Source organism: Somniosus microcephalus, chromosome 10 (assembly GCF_052327205.1).
Source record: "Somniosus microcephalus isolate GS21.2 chromosome 10, FLI_Smic_1.0, whole genome shotgun sequence".
NCBI lineage: Eukaryota > Metazoa > Chordata > Chondrichthyes > Squaliformes > Somniosidae > Somniosus > Somniosus microcephalus.
In genome coordinates, this window is record NC_140996.1 from 164,295,932 (window position 1) to 164,314,986 (window position 19,055).

The 19,055-nt window shown below is 42.2% G+C and overlaps 1 protein-coding gene across 1 annotated transcript in view; it reads right to left on the reverse strand.

Moving 5' to 3' along the window:
• gucy1a2 (guanylate cyclase 1, soluble, alpha 2) overlaps positions 1–19,055 on the reverse strand; it is a 366,843-nt gene that overhangs the window by 51,655 nt on the left and 296,133 nt on the right. The window contains exons 5-6 of the mRNA XM_085999072.1: positions 11,367–11,852; positions 8,207–8,350 (exon numbers count right to left, since the gene is read on the reverse strand). Of these exons, the coding sequence (XP_085855198.1) occupies positions 8,207–8,350; positions 11,367–11,852 (630 nt within the window). The remainder of the gene's footprint in view (positions 1–8,206; positions 8,351–11,366; positions 11,853–19,055) is intronic.

The window sequence follows — 19,055 nt, forward strand, 5'->3', positions numbered from 1 at the left end:
CTGAAGTTGCTTTACCATTTACGCATAAATAAAGGTGAGTGCCATTAGCCTCACCATTATTTTGACAGCAAAATCTGGCCCAATAATCAGTCTTTGACACAGCAGTCTGCCTGGACATGCATCAACCAGGGCCACTACTCCTTTGTCCTCTTCTCTTTCTTCCTCCTCTTCTTCCCCTGCAGGCAAGGCTGCAGGCTTACCCCCAGCCCTTCTGGCTGCATGGGTTCCCCTTTTCAGAACACAGCATACACAAATATATGGCCCGGATTTTGTGATAAGAATAATGGTGAGGCTATCAACGTTCACCGTTACTAAAGAGTAAATTGGACAGCAACTTCGGGCAACCGCACATTTAAATGCAGTTAAACGCGGAAACCAGGAAGTTGCTGTCTGAGTTGCCCTGCTCCTCCAGAAGCTTCACCATAATGGTATCTTGCCGAGAGACTCGCCATTGAAACATATGGAACGCATGAAGTTGCAGTAATTACCCACTAAACTCATCAGAAAAAGTTAGAGCCTGTCCATTCTAGTATAAGTGGATTTTTAACAGTGTGATAAGTCTTAATTGCTGCCAAACAACCTCTCTGGCACGGAAAATTAACTTTTACAAGTGTGGAGTCTCATTCCTTCAGATTTTAATTATTGTTGGAGATTTTTTTTTAAACTTTTCTTTCTGTCTCTTTTATCTCTCTGTGTTAATCCCATCTTTCTTTCCCCACCTTTATTTTGCTTTCTGTACATGATTTGGCATTGAATTAACTATTCTAACTTACACTTCCTGGTTTAGACTGCTAAAACAGAATTATTCAATCTGATTGGTTAAGGAGATACACAGTTGCTGTCCGAGTTCACGCAGGTCCCATGATCCCCTGTAGAGGGTGCTGCCCTGAAATGGATTTCTAATTACTGCAAGTTAATAAGAACATAAGAAATAGGATAGGAGCAGGAGTAGGCCACACCACCCCTCACGCCTGCTCCGCCATTCAATAAGATCATAGTTGCTGTCAGGGAATTATTGCAGCTACCTATATTATTAGGTTGTGGTGGCCTAAGATCACCTGAACGCTGATTGAATGAAATACTCATCAATTCATATTTGCCACAGGGTTGTTGCTTGGTGCCCTGGTAACAATATTGGTGCCATCAAGGAGGCCCTGCACTTTTGGGAACCCAGCCACCCGAGTAACAACCATGTGGGCAAACAAGGCTGCAGTGACCTGTCTGACGCACTGACTTTTCATACAAATGGCACCAGTAGTGGCTTGAAATGAACCGGTAGCATACACAGTGCATTGCACAGTCTTGGTATGTCAGCCCCTAACCCCAAACAGTTCATCCCTCCTGCTTTGCATCTCCATTAGGAGGACACCCAAGTCAGAATCCCTAAAGTTTTCCACTTGTTTCTTTGATCTAGCTGACATCCTTGTCACCCAGGTTACTTGCTTCCTCCAACAGTGCTACTGCCCCTTTAAGCAAGTATTTTCTGCCCTTTCCCTGACACCAGTACTGTTAAGTCTGTGAGTTGTTCAAGTAATTAATACTCAGACTTAATCAGTAATAATAAAACAGGTCTTTACTGGTTGGAGGTAGGGACTACACTGAATACAAGATTACTGCACAGTGCTTATATACCGGTGTGTTCACCCCCGGTATTACGTCTACAGCAGCCTGAGAAAGTAGTACATCTCTTAAGGTGGAACAGGCTTAAGCTCTCTTAAGGTGGAACAGGTTACATACACAACACTCCTCCCTTCTTAGCTTTATAGTCATCCCCCCCATTTAACATAGCGTAATAACATATATACATATATAACTTCATGTTTAACGTAACATATCACAGATTCAGTCTCTGCGGAAAACAGTTCACAGATTCAATCTCTGTGGTGTAGTCGGTTCACGTTACTCATTCAATAGTCCTTTCATGGATTTAACAGCTTGAACTTCCGAACTGATTTGGCTCCGTTCGGAGGGACCACGTGTGTGATCTGGTAGAGGTGATAATGGTTCAGATGGGTCATCTTCTGTTTTTACTTTTCCTTTTCTGCTTCTTGGAGACTCTCTGGGCTCCATTGTCAGCTGCCACAGCTGCCAGCTGCATGCGCAGTTCCTCCTTCTCTTCCTCCTTTTTTCGTAGTAGAGCCACCTTCTCCCGATGTTCCGTAGACTTTCGGTGCTCCTCCATGATTTCTGTATGGTGGGAGTCGAAGTTACAAGTTGAGCAGGACAGGACATAGTAATATTCGGAGTCGTCCGACAGGTCAGCGAGAGGGTCGTCTATTTCCTCCATACCCAGCTGGACGTTAGCCAGCTCTTGTTCCAAATCCAGATATCTTTCCTGAAGAGACTTCTTCATGTGTACCTCTGCATCCAGCTTTTTCTGGGCTTTCAGCAAGTCGTTTACTAGTGACCTCATTTGTGATTTTAATACTTCAACTTCCTTTGGAGATTGATTGATCGGACTATGCAATCCCTCTACCGGAGCAGCTGTTTCAGCGGTCTGTTGTTCTACATTGACGTGAGTCAGCGTACTTTTGGCATCCAATGGCTGCTCTGTTGCAGTCGTTTCAGTCTGTGTCGTCACATCAGCCATCTCAATGACTTTTGAGAGCTCCGAACCCTTTTCCTTTGAAGATCGCAGCTCGTGTTCAAGTTTTTCCCATTTCAGAGTCTTGTCCCTCAGCATATGAAGGAGTTGGCTGACCGTTAACTCTTCTGACACCAGATTATGGCATGCACCTTCAGAACCTGAATCAGCTTTGATTCGTTCGGCCTCCTCACGCAGATGGTTGGTGTGCTCCTGCTCCATTTTCTCCATCAGTTGCTTCTGTTGCCTTTCCAGATTCTCCCACTCTGTAACAAAGAACTTTTTTATTTCATTCATCTCTTGCTCAAAACGGCGAATCATTTGTTCTAATTGCTGTTGTAGTTTGAAATGGAGTTGAGTTCGAGCCCAGTGTCCCTCAAAAATGTGCATATCAGTAGACTTGACAGACTCAGAATTCTCTGTTAAACTATGTTGTTGTTGCTCAGTGGAATTCTGTGCTGAAACTTTGTCTTTTGCACATGGGTTGGTCTTACCATCATCAGTTCTAGAGTCTGGGCTGATTATCTGCACCGAGTTCTCACTCTTTATGGCTTTTAGCGAATGCCAGTCCATATTTATGTTTCTAAACCACTCCCGGCCTAGTAGTGGTGGACCTCCCTCCGGTAGCACATATAAGTCCATTATTTGACTTCCTTCGCCCTTGTTGGCCACTGCAACCTTTATTGTCCCGATGGGGTACACTCTCTGTCCCGTGTAGGTTGTCAATATAATCTCCGTATCCTGTAGGGGAATATGTTGGAATAACCTTCTGTAATCTTTCTTATTCATGACCGACAATGCCAATCCAGTGTCCAATTCCATTTTTACTTGGACTCCTTCTATCTGAAGAGTAACCCAAATTGTCTGGAGGTCTGCACCCTTACCAACGTTGAGTACCCTTAAGCTAGCCAGTTCAATACTGCTTAAGCCAGCCAGTTCATTACTGCTAGCGTCTGAATCGGACTCCTGTTCGGCCACCTTGTGTACTTTTGCGTATTTTCCTTGCGGTGACTTCTTGTTGCTGGTCTTCTTCCCTGACCTGCATACTCTAGCTATATGTCCAAGCCTACCACAAGTTCTACATTCTTGGTTTTTAAACCAACACTGGTTCTGATCATGCGTTGTCTTTCCACAACGATAACATTTGCCAGAACTCACACCCAATTTGTGTGCACTGAGCTCCGGTGACTGTAGCTGCATTACTGCCGTGCCTCTCGCTGCGGCTTCGTGTGCTGCTGCCATAGTGACCGCCTTCTCAAGTGTCAGCTCATTCTCCTCGAGCAGTCGCTTTTGTGTATCCTGTTTAAATAAACCACACACAAATTTGTCTCGTAGTGCATCTGTCAGTCCCGTTCCAAACTGGCAATATTTCGCTAATTTACGCAATTCCAGCAAATATTCAGCATTGCTTTCATGCTGTAGCTGCCTTCTGTCGTAAAATTTAAATCGTTCCGCTAGCATCAGCGGCGTGGGGTTTAGATGATCTTTCAGGACAGTAACAATCTCATCGAATGTCTTATCCGCCGGTTCATCTGGTGATAACAGGTGTTTCAATTGCCCGTATGTCTTTGCACCCATTAAATTTAATAATGTTAGTGCTTTATCAGCCTCACGAATTTTATTGGCCTTACAATAATTTTTAACTCGTTCAACATATATGGCCCAATCTTCGATGTCACTATCAAAGTTGCTAATATTCCCGTGTTTAGGCATTGTAGTACTTTATCAGATTTGCAATTTCTCAGATTTTTTTTTTTTTACTGCTATCCAAGATGGCGGCTTCCCGCTCTTGCCGTCGTCCTCCGCCCACAAAATGGCGGTTTTCCCACGCTTGGCGGTCTTCACCCGTCCCCCGACGCCGTCTCCCTTCAGCCCCGAGTGCGGCCCTTATCTCCACCGCGATCGATGGCCCGCGCTTTTCACCGCGGCTCTCGCGCCTTCAGTGTCTGCCGACGCTGCGCCTTTCAGCCCGAGTGCGGCCCTTATCAGGGATTGCGATTGATGGCCCTTCTACCTCCGACTTCCCCCAGCCCTGTCTTTGCAGCCAACGCTGCTCGGCTTACCCACCACCGAGGTTGAAAAAGAAGCTGCAGGATGTCTTCTGTCCTCCAGTTTTCAGTCGCTGATGGAGGCTTCAGGGTCCTAATGCCTGTCGCTTCCAGTGGGGTGGTGAGATTTGAAACCTCTCTTCAACGTCCTGTCTGTGGACGAAGCCGCCGTGGAATAACTGCCGCAGGGTAAGAACCTGACTCGTCGCCAGTGTTAAGTCTGTGAGTTGTTCAAGTAATTAATACTCAGACTTAATCAGTAATAATAAAACAGGTCTTTACTGGTTGGAGGTAGGGACTACACTGAATACAAGATTACTGCACAGTGCTTATATACCGGTGTGTTCACCCCCGGTATTACGTCTACAGCAGCCTGAGAAAGTAGTACATCTCTTAAGGTGGAACAGGCTTAAGCTCTCTTAAGGTGGAACAGGTTACATACACAACAAGTACTTTTCCCAGTATAACTCATTTATTTTAAACAAAAGTACCTGCTAGCTGTTAGTCATTTGTTTCCTGGCAGTCTGGTATTTATCTAGTGTTTGGGTTTCTAGTACAAATATACACCTATGTTGGCTGTTTCCTGAAGTGAGGATGTAGGAAGATGATCTTTGGTAGTCCAGTAGTAAGCATTCATCCATTTTCCCCAAGTTGAACTTTCATTTTCCTCTCATTTTTCCTCCAAATTCCTTTCCAAAGGAACCCAATTCCTTTTTAATCCAATTGTCACCTTTTTACACCAAACCTCAATGCATATCTATATGTATTTTAGAATTTTCTTACCCTATTAATCAGAGTTCATTGTTCGTGTGAAGTTGGCAGCATAATCAAAATCTCCTGATTGCTGCAAGGTCAATAAAAAGGTGGCTGACATGTTTTGTAAAGATTACTGGAAAGTGGTTTGCTTTGAATCTCCCTATGGGGAAAACTACAGCCCAGTCAAGTGAAACATTACCTCCATGCGTCTCATCTTTTTGTGGCTAGTAAACTGAGATTGATAATACTAGAAATCTCCTGTGCAGTATGATACCTTTATAGGGCTCTCTGATACATCATGACCTTTAATATTAAGCACATTTTTATTGCTCCTAAGGGCACATTTATAAAGGGATCTGTGCTATTGTATTTTATATATAGTTCATTTCCATGTTTTGAAAAGGACATTTCTCTTAACAGCTTCAGCTCAATTATAAAAGGAAAAATCTTTTTTGTTTCAATCAAGAGAAATTTGTTAGTTGGTCTAGCAAATCCAGTTAGAGGCATAGAATCATAGAAATTTACTGCACAGAAGGAGGCCATTCGACCCATCGTGTCTGTGCCAGATGAAAGTCATTACATCACATAGACTACAGAAGCCTGTAAACTCCAGTTTCGCATTTTCAAAGCCAAGGAAATAAAGGATACCCTGAAATAGTTAGTCAGTTATTCATTACAAACAAAACTGCTAATAGGCAACTATAAGTGTATATATAGCCATAGTTGTCAGCCTTGGCTCAGTGGTAGCATGCTTGCCCTAAGCCAGAAAGTCGTGAGTTCAAACCCCACAAGATGCTCCCTTATATTATCCTTCCTAATATTTTCTCTTTCCCAATGGTGGAAGTAAGGTTTACAAGTCTATACGTTGATGGTTCTGCGCTTGCCCCTTTTTTGAAGATGGGAGTCACATTTGCTATTTTCCAATCCTCTGGGATTTGGCTTAAGTTCAGTGAACTATGAAAAATATCCACAAGAGGACATGCAATCGTTTGAGCCAATTCATTCAGAACCCTGAGGTGGAAGTTGTCAGAGGCTACAGCCTTAACTACCTTAAGCTTCAACAACCTCCCTAATATGTTCTCTCCTGTGATTTTTTTGTTCCAGTCTACATTTACCTCTTTAAGCTGTACTCCCAATTCTGTCATTTTGCCTCCATATCTTTTGTGAACAGTATTGAAAAATAATAGTTAAGTACTTCAGCATCTTCTCTGTCTTCTGACACCACTTCCTAATGTTTCCAACTATGCTTTTCTAATGATCCCTCTTTGCAGTCCTCATCAGTTTTGTGGCATTCCTCAGCCTATAGATACTCCCTATCCTGTTCATTTCCTGAATAGTTAGAAGTTTGTATGCTTTCTCTTTCTCCTAATGCCTTTCGCAACTTTGTTACTAAGCCAAACAGGCCTTACGCTTTTATTCTGTTCCTGACCTATTTCAGGGATAAGTTCTTTTTGCGTCTTAAACACTATCCTTTTGAAACTATTTCACTTCCCTTCAACATTTTTCCTTTCAGTATCTCTTCCTATTTTACCATTCCATGCATTCTCTAATACCCATAAAATCAGCTTGTTTAAATTTTAGCTTTCTAATTGGCTTCCTTTTGCTTTTTACCCTCATGTTAACCTGAACGTCTGAATTTTATGGTCACTAGATCCTATATGCTCACCTACTTCTACTTTGCTTATTCTCTCCTCATTTTTGTTAGAAATATGTCCAATTTTGCATTATAAGAAATAGGAGCAGGAGTAGGCCATTCAGCCCCTCGAACCTGCTCCACCATTCAATAAGATCATGCATGGCTCATCTTCTACCTCATCTCCACCTTCCTGCAGTATCCTCATATTCCTCAATTCCCTTAATATCCAAAAATCTATCGATCTCTGTCTTAATATACTCAATGACTGAGCCTCCACAGCCCTCTGGGGTAGAGAATTCCAAAGATTCACCACCCTCTGAGTGAAGAAATTTCTCCTCACCTCAGTCCTAAATGGCCAACCCCTTATTCTGAGACTGTGAACCCTGGTTCTAGACTCCCCAGCCAGGGGAAACATCCTCCCTGCATCTACCCTGTCAAGCCCTGTAAGAATTTTGTATGTTTCAATGAGATTACCTCTCATTCTTCTAAATTCTGGGAAATATAGGCCTAGTCTACTCAATCTCTGTTCATAGGACAATGCCCCCATCCCAGGAATCAGTCTGGTGAACCTTCGTTGCACTCGCTCTATGGCAAGTATATCCTTCCTTAAGTAAGGAGACCCCTTGTGGGTTCCTTGACAACCATTTTAATCAAGTCCCTCACAATATAAGTTCCCACTCACATGCTCTTTGTGCATTCCAGTCAATATCAGGAAGATTGAAATTCCCTGATATTGCTACTGAAGACTTGGCACTCGTCTGTCTTATCTGCTCTCATAAAACTGCATCAGCCTCCGTTTGCTTATTTGGTTACCATGCAGCATATTCCTATTACTAACTTTTTCCCTTTAATGTTTTGTAATTCTATTCAAAGAGACCCAGTGCCACTTCCAGCATTCAATTCCACTGTAACTAGTCCATCTGCAACAAATAATGCCACCTCTAATACTAAACTAGAATGTCACCCATTGTAACAAAATACATGAGATATTTTAGTCTAGGCTTAAAGCAGATAAGAGTCCACACAATCCTGTCTTGCTATAATTGTAGAGCCAATGCTGATACAGACCTTTTATTTATACTAATCACTAAATGAAACTGTTAGAAGCTGATTAGTTAAAAGGAAAAACAGTTCATCTCAAAGAGGCTGGGAATTATTTATGTCTCTAGTACTATTACTCACCTTAATGGGTTTTCCATTGGGTGTCAGCACCTCCTCAGACAGTTCCATCATTTTCAGCGCCATCAGGGCTATGAGTTTAGCGTGACTGCTGCTCTTTCTATGTAACCCACCAGCGACACAGTATGCATCACCTATTGTTTCCACCTGCAGAAATTCAAATAGGAAAAGGCAATGAGGCAGGCCACCACCAAAATGATAAGTTTTGTAAAGAATGCTTAACTGAATGTGGAGCCAGGAGGTGCAGGATTGCTCCTCTCAGCTCCATGTTAAATCCACAGGCCACTACTGGGAGCCACTCGCCCCCTCCCCTTAATCACTACCTCATCTCCCTCTCCCAATCACCACCTCAACCTCCTTCCTAATTGCTGCTTCGATTTCCCATCCCGATCAAAGCCTCAACCCTCTCCCTGTCGCCCCCCTCCCTCTCTCAGACGCTCCACCTGTCTCCCAGTCACTCCTCTCCCTCTCCTCCTGATCACTCCCATTCTCGTAAGACCTACTTCAGGGCCACTGCCATAAGGCAGCAGCCCGAAATTCCAATTGTCTTCACTGGCAAGGTACCTGGGGACACCGATCTGCAGCTCGCTGGTCTGACGTAAATAAGGCCCGAGGCCCAACATCAGGTGGGCCTCGGGCCTACCAGTTCCAACGTAGGGATCGATCCCTGCACCCAGTTGGTGCCAGCAAACCAATTTCTAAGCCTTAAAGTCCCCTATAATCCTGTTACCACTGCAAACCTCTCATAAATTGCCTACAAATCTCATTCTTGATTTTTTGCACCCTATTTGGTGGTGTATAATATACTCCCAGTATGGTAAGATCTCTTAGTGTTTCTTATCTCTAGCAGACTCTGTCGAAGCACGACCATCAGTAAAAACTTTCCTTTCTATAGCTGTAATCATCTCCTTCATTAATTTAGGCCATTCCTCCCACTTTTCCTTCTCTATCTCTCCTGAAAATTTTCATAACCAAGAATATTTCATTCCCAGTCTCACTCCGGCTGAAGCCAAGTTTCTGTCAAAGCTACAGAAACATGGCCTTCCCTTCTAAATAGTGAACCTAATGCTTTGCATATTTGCATACCTGCAACCAAAACCTTTTTATATCCCTCAGTACCCTTTTCCCTTTGATTTTTTTCTCATTCTTTCCTATACTGTCTTTTTCCTTAACCTCTCTTCTATTTGCCCTATGTTACATCTCTCGATAGCCAGCCCCCCTCTTTGAGCTTATTATTTTAGACTGCTTTGCGCCTTCACATTGTCAGCTCTTCCCCACATCCTCTCAGATTTGCCCATTTTTCTACATTACCAGTTTAAATCCTTCCTTTCTGTTCTACTTAGCCTCTCTGTGAGGACATCGGTCCCAATTGGTTTAGGGCAGCAAGTAAACTGAACTGCAGTTATAGCAGTGATAGCACTGTACGACAAATGAGACAGCACTGCTGCCTCGACAGGGACTAAGAATCACCAGCACTGCTGTCAGAGAATATAAGCCCTATTGCCAGTGACATAGGCTGCCATTTCTGGCTGCAGGTAAGCTCAGTGCTCAGCACATTTAATCAGTGGCTAGTATGTGCTTTTCTAGCCCCTGGAGAAAGTCTGCAGCCAGGAATAAAATTGCAAATTATAACAAATAAGAAATGAATAACTGCAGCTACAATGTTATGCCTACACAAGGCTTTGTCTGTTGCTTCAGTGTTATGGAAATGGAGGGGTTCATCAGCAGCAGAGCCCCAGGGGCATTATAGAACCACTTTTGAAAAAAATCCAAAATATAAGGGAGGAGGAGGTTAATCAATAGTCTGCGATATATGCCACAAAATCTCACAAAATAGGATGTGCTCAACTGAGATCACACACACCTTAATAACCCTGAATTCTAGGAAGAAGGACATTACAGTCAGGCAACCAACTGAGTTGCACCCCAAGAATTGCCCTATCAAATATGTTGTCAGATAATTTGAAGGATTTGGCTGCCATGTGGCTTTAACTAGCATGTGGTTACCAACAAAAAAAATTACACTATGAAGCAAAATATAATTTCATATATGGAATGTAGCTGGTAACCTGACCAGTAATAGTTACTGAATTTAGAACAGGGATTTTGTGAGGATTTGAAGGATTCACCCTGAAGCATCAAATAACCCTTTGAAAACATCTTCCAAGACCTGCACAAAATGAAAATGAACAACAATTTCAAGGTTAGTCTGAGTAAGTCACATCAGGTGAGATCATCAAAATGCATTCTGACTGTTTAGAAATCAGGGCGGATTTTCCTCGAATTGCATTTGGGTGTAAAGGAACACTTAGGCGCAACATATACAGGAAAATCAGGCAGGGAGGATTGCATTGTATAATGGAGTCTAACCAAGTTTAAATTAACAGACAGAAAATCGGGCAGGCTCTGTTACAGCTGTGCAACATACTTGCACAATTTCCCTTTATGTGCTGTACCAAAGTAATCTTTTAAACCCAAACACAATAAGAGGAAAATCTGCCCCGATATCATATGCTGAGTATTTTGGTACAATTTATTGTTTTGTCCACACAACAGATTCCAGAAAACTTGAGAGAGTAGATTTTACAAATTTGCACTCTCAACGTGGAGCTTTGTGTGCCAGGAGCACGGATCAGCACTTTGGTATGGAGGTCAACGGACCCCTGAAATTTTCTGTCCATTAATTTTAATGAATGTAAAATAATGTAGGACTTGCTGATCTCTCGTACCAAATTCCCAAATATGTGCTCCCAGCATGCAAAACTCTGCACTGGAGTGCAAATTCACAAAATCTACCCTTGGAGATAAAGGGGGGGAAAAAAACTGCAAATGTTATCTGAAATAAAACAGTGAATGTGGAAAATACACAACAGGTCCAAGAGAATCTGGAAAGAGAAAAGATAGGTTTCTGTTTTGGTTTGAAATATTTGTTCTGACAAAGGTCTGTACCTGAAATATTAATCTATCTTTTCTCTTTTCAGATGCTGATGGACCCACTGTATATTTCAAGCATTTTCATTTCAGACTTTTGACAACCTGACCACAAGCCCATTTTATTTTATTTAATTCCCCAGCCTCTTTTTTTCTATAAATGGCCTTATATTGTGTCACCCTAACTTCAGATAGTAGTCACTATCTTAATAACAGTGCTCCGTGCAATTACCTTATATACATCCAGGATTCCGCATTGGTAGTCGAACCTGGTATACAGTTCATTCAGCATGCCGATCACTTGCATTGGGGTGCACTGCGCACAAATAGCTGTGAAGCCAACAATGTCAGAGAAAAGCATGGTAACATCATCAAATTTTCTCGCCTGCACTGATTTTCCCTGCCACAGTTGTTGGGCAACATCACCCGGGAAGATGGAATAAAGTAAGTCCACTGTCTTCTTCTTCTCTTCCTCCAAGGCTTGGTGGGCTTTTTCAAGGGTTGCTTTCAATTTGTCCATTCGTTTCTTCAGGCCATCCTGGGCCTTAGCCTGTTCACCGACTAAAATAACATCGCGAGTAGCATCATGGATGGGTATGTCCGAAAGATGTAAACCTCGTCCCATTAACTCCTCCAGTTTGTCAACACATGGCGAACCCAGGAAAAGAACAGAGTTTGATTCAGGTACATGAATCATTTGTCCCTTAATCTCCATCACCTAAGAAGAAAGGCAAAGGCTTTATTAACAGTTCGCACAATAATCCATCTTCTCAAATCACCAGTCAATTAAAGCAACAATAAAACGAGCAAATAAGGCACTATGCCATTTAATTTTGTGAGGGATACTCATCTCAGATTGGGTTAAGCGTCTTCACACAGGACAATGCGGATATCTTTGCATGATATCTGATCTCTGTTGTAGGAGAGCTAGGAGCACTTGATGCATCCAAAATTAAATGCTTATATTGCGGTATTATCCTACCTTACTTAGATGATCCCTAATACCTCAAAATAAACTTGAATAGAACTTTTAACATAAAAGCTATAAAGAAAGACTTGCATTTATATAGCGCCTTTCACGACCACCGGATGAGTCAAAGCGCTTTACAGCCAATGAACTACTTTTCAAGTTGAGTCAGTGTTGTAATGCTGTGAGGGAATACGCCATGTTTCAGAAAGATACGCCATAATTTGAACAGAATACTGATATTAATACATGATATACTGGGTTTAAAAATCTAAAACCTTAAGAGACATAAGCTGTAAACAGAATACAGGCTCTTGAGATAAAGATCAGTTGATAACAAAGTTGTAAACAAGCTTTGAAATGGGAATTAGTTAAATATACTAAAACAATGAAAGATTGAGGCAAACTATTGGTGCTTCCGAAAGGTCTATGGTTTGCAACCAACACAATGAGAATGCCCAGTTTAAAGTGTTAAGAGCTAACACGTAAAACAGAAACACAAACATTAAAAGAGGCATGTGCCTTTGAAAAGATGACATCAAGTAAAAGAAACACCTGCTGGTCAAATAGTTTTTATGTTAAACTTGGAAGACAGGAAACACGATTAAATATGCAACTAATTGAGATAGCTAGAAATGCATGAACCACTCTGGTCAAAGTGTCTTTAATATATACATAGTAAAAACCATACCAACAAGACTTTGAAGATATGACTTCAATAGATACACCAAGCAATTACATTGTGTTTGTATTAAACTTGGAGCAGCACGGAGTCACAATGTCTGCTAAAAACCAGTAAAGCCAATATTAAGAATTGAATGAAGAATCTTCGATAAGAATGGCATCAAACAGGAACCATTGCTGTCATTGTTTTTATGATAGTTTTTGGAACACCTAAAGGTAGAGAAATAATTATGCATGCAGTAGTTGAATTGACAGTAAGATAGAAAACATTCAAAAGAGGTATCAATAAAGACAATTAGCTGGCATCAGCAGAGAACATCAAAGAAGAAACCACTGCCAAATGAGTATAAAAATAAGACCTTTTCAACAGAAAGGCAGAACTCGCTGAACGGGCAAAGCATTTCTCAACTCTTCAGAGGCATCTCTGTAAGTCTTTAACTATGAGTCTCGGGAAGTCAAAGTAATTGATTTTGGTGGATGTTCTGGATTTAGAAATAAGTAAGAAATAAGAAATGTAAAGATTTGAGAATAAGGATCTCTGAGAAATAAGAAATGTAAGCAATCTGTATTTTGAATTGTTAATGTTGCAACTGATTCGACAGCTGTTAACTGAATGTCGGTTCTTAAATAAAACTATATATTTTTAGAATTGTCTCAAAGAGTAATTCTATATAAACTCGCGAACCCAAATTCTGTACACTCTTTTGTAAGGAGTTGCAAAATTCTAGGGGGTATTCCAGACCCTCATAATATCCAGAAGGTTACAGTCTAGTTCAACTTATTAAAAGTACTATCTGGAGGACGGTAACATCGTCAGTTGTTCCTTTCCTTTAGGGAGAGATAGCCTGAACCTTTAGACCCATTTAAGTGTCTTATAGAATTTGGCTATCTCTAACTTAAGTTGAGGGTGAACATCTGGGGAATACGCCTGATCTGGGATAGCCCAAAAGGGCTAGGACTTGTAATTATCCCTTCAATGTGGGAAACACGGCAGCCAGGTCCCACAAACAGCAATGTGTTAATAATCTGTTTTTGTTATGTTGAGGGATAAATATTTGCCAGGACACCGGGGATAACTCCCCTGCTCTTCTTTGAAATAGTCCACCTGAGAGAGCAGACAGGGCCTCAGTTTAACGTCTCATGCGAAAGACAGCACCTCTGACAGTGCAGCACTCCCTCAGCACTGCACTGGAGTGTCAGCCTAGCTTTATGTGCTCAAGTCCTTAGAGTGAGACTTGAACCCACAACCTTCTGACTCAGAGGTAAGTGTGCTAACCACTTTTTTTTTAATATTATACTTTATTGAACATTAAGAACATTTACAACATCGTGATCATTTCATTGTATGATACAAATCAATTCCGTCACTCTGCACAGCTATTCCGCCACCACATTTTAACATCAAAACCTGAAGTTTAATTTGTCTCCTGTAACATATATTAATCGATTGTACTTTAAAAATTGGTTGTAAAATACTGTCCTTAAATTCCTTTCTGAATAAAACATCCACAGAGCCTTATAATGATCTTTTAGCTTATATTTAAAATACTCTTTTAGATTGATTCTCCTCCCCTTAAAAAACAGAGCATTCCTTCTTTGCACAATCACGAATCTAGCCAAACTGAATATTAAATTCATTGCCACTCCGCTAGACTCAGGCAGACTCTCCTGCAATCCCCATCTCAAAATTGAATCCCACGAGATTCCCATTCTCGCTCTTCGGTCCCCACCCAGCAAAAAAGCTTCACATAACTGTCAAACATAGTACTTAAAGTAATTTAACTGCGGACATAACACCAGTAAATGGGACAGAGTCTCATCCCGTGTCCCACACACTGGGCAAGTTGCCGCCTCCACTCGTCCAATCTTGCACAAGACCGCCATGGTAAAAATCCAGTTATGAGACAATTTGAAATCCAGTTCAATCCATTCTGGGCATTTAAAATTCGCCCACACTCCCTTCCAAATCCTGTTGAAGTCCAGCTGTGGGTATATACTCTGCCAAAACTCCTGACCAGCAGGTGTCTTGAATCTCCATTCTCTGAATACCTCATAGAAATCTCGAGTATTACAGTTGTAAAATTGGACCAACTCTCCCCCTTTCTCCAGTACAAAACTTGGAAAAGCAGGACGCATTTTACTTCCTTTGGTGATTTCCGCATTTATTTCTTCCATCCAATCCTGTGGCATTGCCCTCACAATCTTCTCATACATGATTCCTATTGCTTTTCCCTCTACCTCCTGATCCTCCTCCCACACCATGTCCCTCACTATCGCTTCCGGCAACCAACCTGGAATTACCTCGTATAATACATCTTTCACAGATATAATCCCAGCTTTTATAAAAGCTTGATTAAATAAAACCTCTCCTTCGATGTTGACCCACCTGTTCAAAAATAAGGGCCGTTCTAAAAATTCCTCAGCCCCCATGGGCATAAACTGCACACTCTTTAAAAATTGGGCCCAAGTCTCTACAACCCCCTTATAAAACCTAGGGAGAAGTTTAATCGATTTCAAAAACATATTATTGTATTCCATATACAATATCCCCTACCCTCCTATCCCACTTAGTTTTTAAAAAATGCTCAAAACAACTCTTCCAAAAACTTGTATTTGACTTCTGAAGAAATCTCTTCACCCATTTGATTCTAAAGGATTTCTTCTTCAAATCAATATCTGGAAAATTGAGTCCTCCCTGATTTCTCCATCCAATGATGGTATTGTTTGCCACCAAGGCTGGTTTCCCTTCCCATAAAAACCACACACAAGCCTCTTGGATGGACTTTTCCGCCCACTCAGGAATATCCTCCACCGTCAATAAGTACCATAGCTTAGATAGCAGGAGAGCAGGCACCACTGTCACTCTTCCTTGCACTTTCAACCACCTTCTTTCCCATCTTCCCAAAATCTTTTTAATTTTCATAACCTTCGGTTCCCAATTTAATCGATCCACTTCATCCCTGTCTTTCTTGCACCCCATATGCACCCCCAGAACTTCCAAAACCTCCACCACCTTAAAGGGACATTCCCCCAACCATTCCCCCCTACCCCTCCCTGCAACCAGGCATTGGGACTTACTATAATTCACTCTGGCTCCTGAAGCTCTTCAATATTTCTCCACTATCAATTCAATTCAATTCAAATCGCTTTATTGGCATGATGATAAGGTATATCTTATGTTGCCAAACCATCGAAAAACATTTATGGTTGAACAGATAAACGCAGATCTATTCATACAGTGTATAAACAGATATATCCCTGAGTGTATAAATATACATTCGTATAACTTGTATATACTCTTTTCTTAGGTCTACTGGTTGTCCCTCTGTTTATGGCAAGCTGTAACATAGTGTGCCGCTAAGGTTACACAGTTTCTCTGTTCCCCTAGTAGGTATGGAAGTTTTTGGTCGTCATTCAAATTTCTGAATTCAGGGCATATTTGTGCGAATTTTTGGTAGAAATTCTCCCTGATGCCCTGATATTTTCCACAAGCAGTGAGGAAGTGCATCTCTGTCTCCACCACTCCCTGGCTGCAGTGAGAGCATATCCTGTCCTCTCTTGGCAGCCGGGTCTGTCTGTGTCTGCCTTTTTCGATGGCCAGGTTATGTTCACTAAGTCTGTACCTTGTCAAGGTTTTTCTCAGTTTGCTATCCTTTACCATGGTCAGGTATTCAGCCATGTTGTATTGTCTGTTTAGGGCCAAGTAGCAATTGAGTTTGTTTTGGGTTTTTGTTGTTTCTGCCCAATATGACAGGTATTTTTCCTTTTGCTTAATGACAATTGTGGTGGGTCGAATTCTCTGTGCTATGATGTCACTGTCCTGGGGCTGGTTATTGTTAGTAGCTCCATAGCTTTCCTCACTGACTCCCCATTTCTCAATGTTAAGGTTGTGTCATCTGCATATTAGTGTATCACCGACACCAGCCCAGAACTGGGGACCACAATCCCAACTACACCTTGTTTCTTTCGCATCATGTAACCTAATAGTTCTGCTATCAATGTGTACAACAATGGGGACAGGGGACAACCCTGTCTCACTGATCTCTGTATCGGAAAATACTTGGATAAAAAACCATTACATTTAACGCAGCTAAATATGTTTGAATAAAAAATCCTTGTCCACTGAATGAAATTTTCCTTGAAACCAAATGCTTCCAAAACCTTCAATAAAAACTCATGAGAGACCCTATCAAAGGCTTTCTCTTGATCTATCTTTAATACATAAGCCTCCCTCCCACTCTCTTCCATGAGCTCTATCGCATCTCGGATTGAGACCACAGAGTCTGCGATGTCCCGGCCTATGACTCCATAGGACTGAGGGCCAAACTATCTCCGGTAACACCTCCTTCAAACGATTTGCCATAACCCTCGCCAAGATCTTATAATCCACATTTAATAATGTGATGGGCCTCCAATTCTTCAGATCCCGTCTATCCCCTTTATTTTTATATAAGCTAAGCTTATGATACCTCTCCTCATAGATGGGGCCAGGCTTCCCTCAATTTTAATTTCCTTAAAAACTTCTAAGAGCAATGGACTTAAAATCTCGAAAAATTCTTTATAAAATTCTGCACTTAGTCCATTGGACCCTGGGCTTTCCCCCCCCTTCATTCCACTTATTGCTACTTTTATTTCCACTAATCCTACTTTGTCAGACATGCTTCTCTCATCCTCCTTTAAACCCTCTTCAATAAAAGCAGTAACCTTCTCCATCGCCAATTTGGAAATGTCTTCTTTTGTATATAACTCTTGATAAAAGCTGCTAGCCGCCTCTAAAATCTCCCCACTTTCATGAATGATCTTCTCCCCAGCCTTCAACTCTTCAATTAACGATAATCTCTGTCGCAGCTTCTCCTGCTCTAGAAAATATCTAGTGCATCTTTCACCCTCCAATGCATCTCTAGCCTTTGCATGGAGAATGGCCCCCTTGCATTTTTCAGCTTGCAATAATTCCCACTCTTCCTTTAGCACCCGGAACTTAGTCTCAGCTCCCTTATCCCCTCCGTCAACTGCTTTACAGACATCCGTAAACCTTTTGTTTATATTCTCTTCTCGATGCCGGTTAGCTGCCGCCCTCTTTTTCCCATAACGTACCGAAAAAACTTTTACCTCATATTTGAAATTGTCCCACCAAACTCTTCTTTCTTTCAAGAACAAAGGTTCCTTCCGAGCATTCTTTATTTTACTTATAATCCCTTCTTTATAAGCAATTTCTTTCAGGTATTGATTGTTTAAAATCCACACCCCTGAACCGATCTTAACTCTGCTTTTCCTAATTCTAAGAACCAAAGCTGAGTGATCACTAAAAAATACTTTTTTATAATAAATCTCCATCACCTCCGAACTTAACCCTTCCCACATTAACACAGAGGCCTAGAAATTCGGTTGGTAGCGCCAGCGATTAGCGCCTAAAGAGCCCGAGAATTGGGTCACAGATCACAGAAATCACAGAAACCCCACAGTGCAGATAGAGGCCATTTCGGCCCATCGAGCCTGCACCGACACATATCCCACCTGATCCCCGTAACCCCACGTATTTAATCCCCCTAACACTAAGGGTCAATTTATCATAGCCAATCAACCTAACCCGCACATCTTTGGACTGTGGGAGGAAACTGGAGCACCCGGAGGAAACCCACGCAAACACGGGGAGAATGTGCAAACTCCACACAGACAGTCACCCGAGGCCGGATTCGAACCCGGGTCCCTGGCACTGTGAGGGAACAGTGCTAACCACTATGCCACCATGCTGCCCAATTTTCGGGCGGGCGTAGTGAATATAGCACCACCTCCCATATTGAGTATCCTTTTAGCGCTGGCGCTAACTCTTTGCACGCGCCCGCGGGCGCAGGCAGATCATGACGTCATTTCAGTGTGCAACGCCTTTTTGGCGCCCCGGACCGGATACTCGGTGGCGCCCGCAACCATTCTGCCTGCCGCTATTACTGACAGTTGGATGGAGCGTTCCCAGGCCCTTCTCGGACTCGGGGGGCGCTATTTAAAGGGGCCAGCACTAGTATAAAAGCTGCAGCCATTTGGGCTGGCCATTCTGATCATTGCTGGAGAGAGTTGCTGACCTTCTGTTGGACAGTACTTTTCTCATTGAGCCTTCGGAGACACTGGCACTGGCAGCTTGAGGGCCTGGCTCCCGAGCTGGTGATGCATCATCTGAAAGCAGGGAGGTGGAAGAGTGGCTTTAGCAAAAGGACAGCTTGGCAGCAAGGGATGCCAGATTGCGGCAAGGCTATGACATGGGTCCACAGTAAGAAA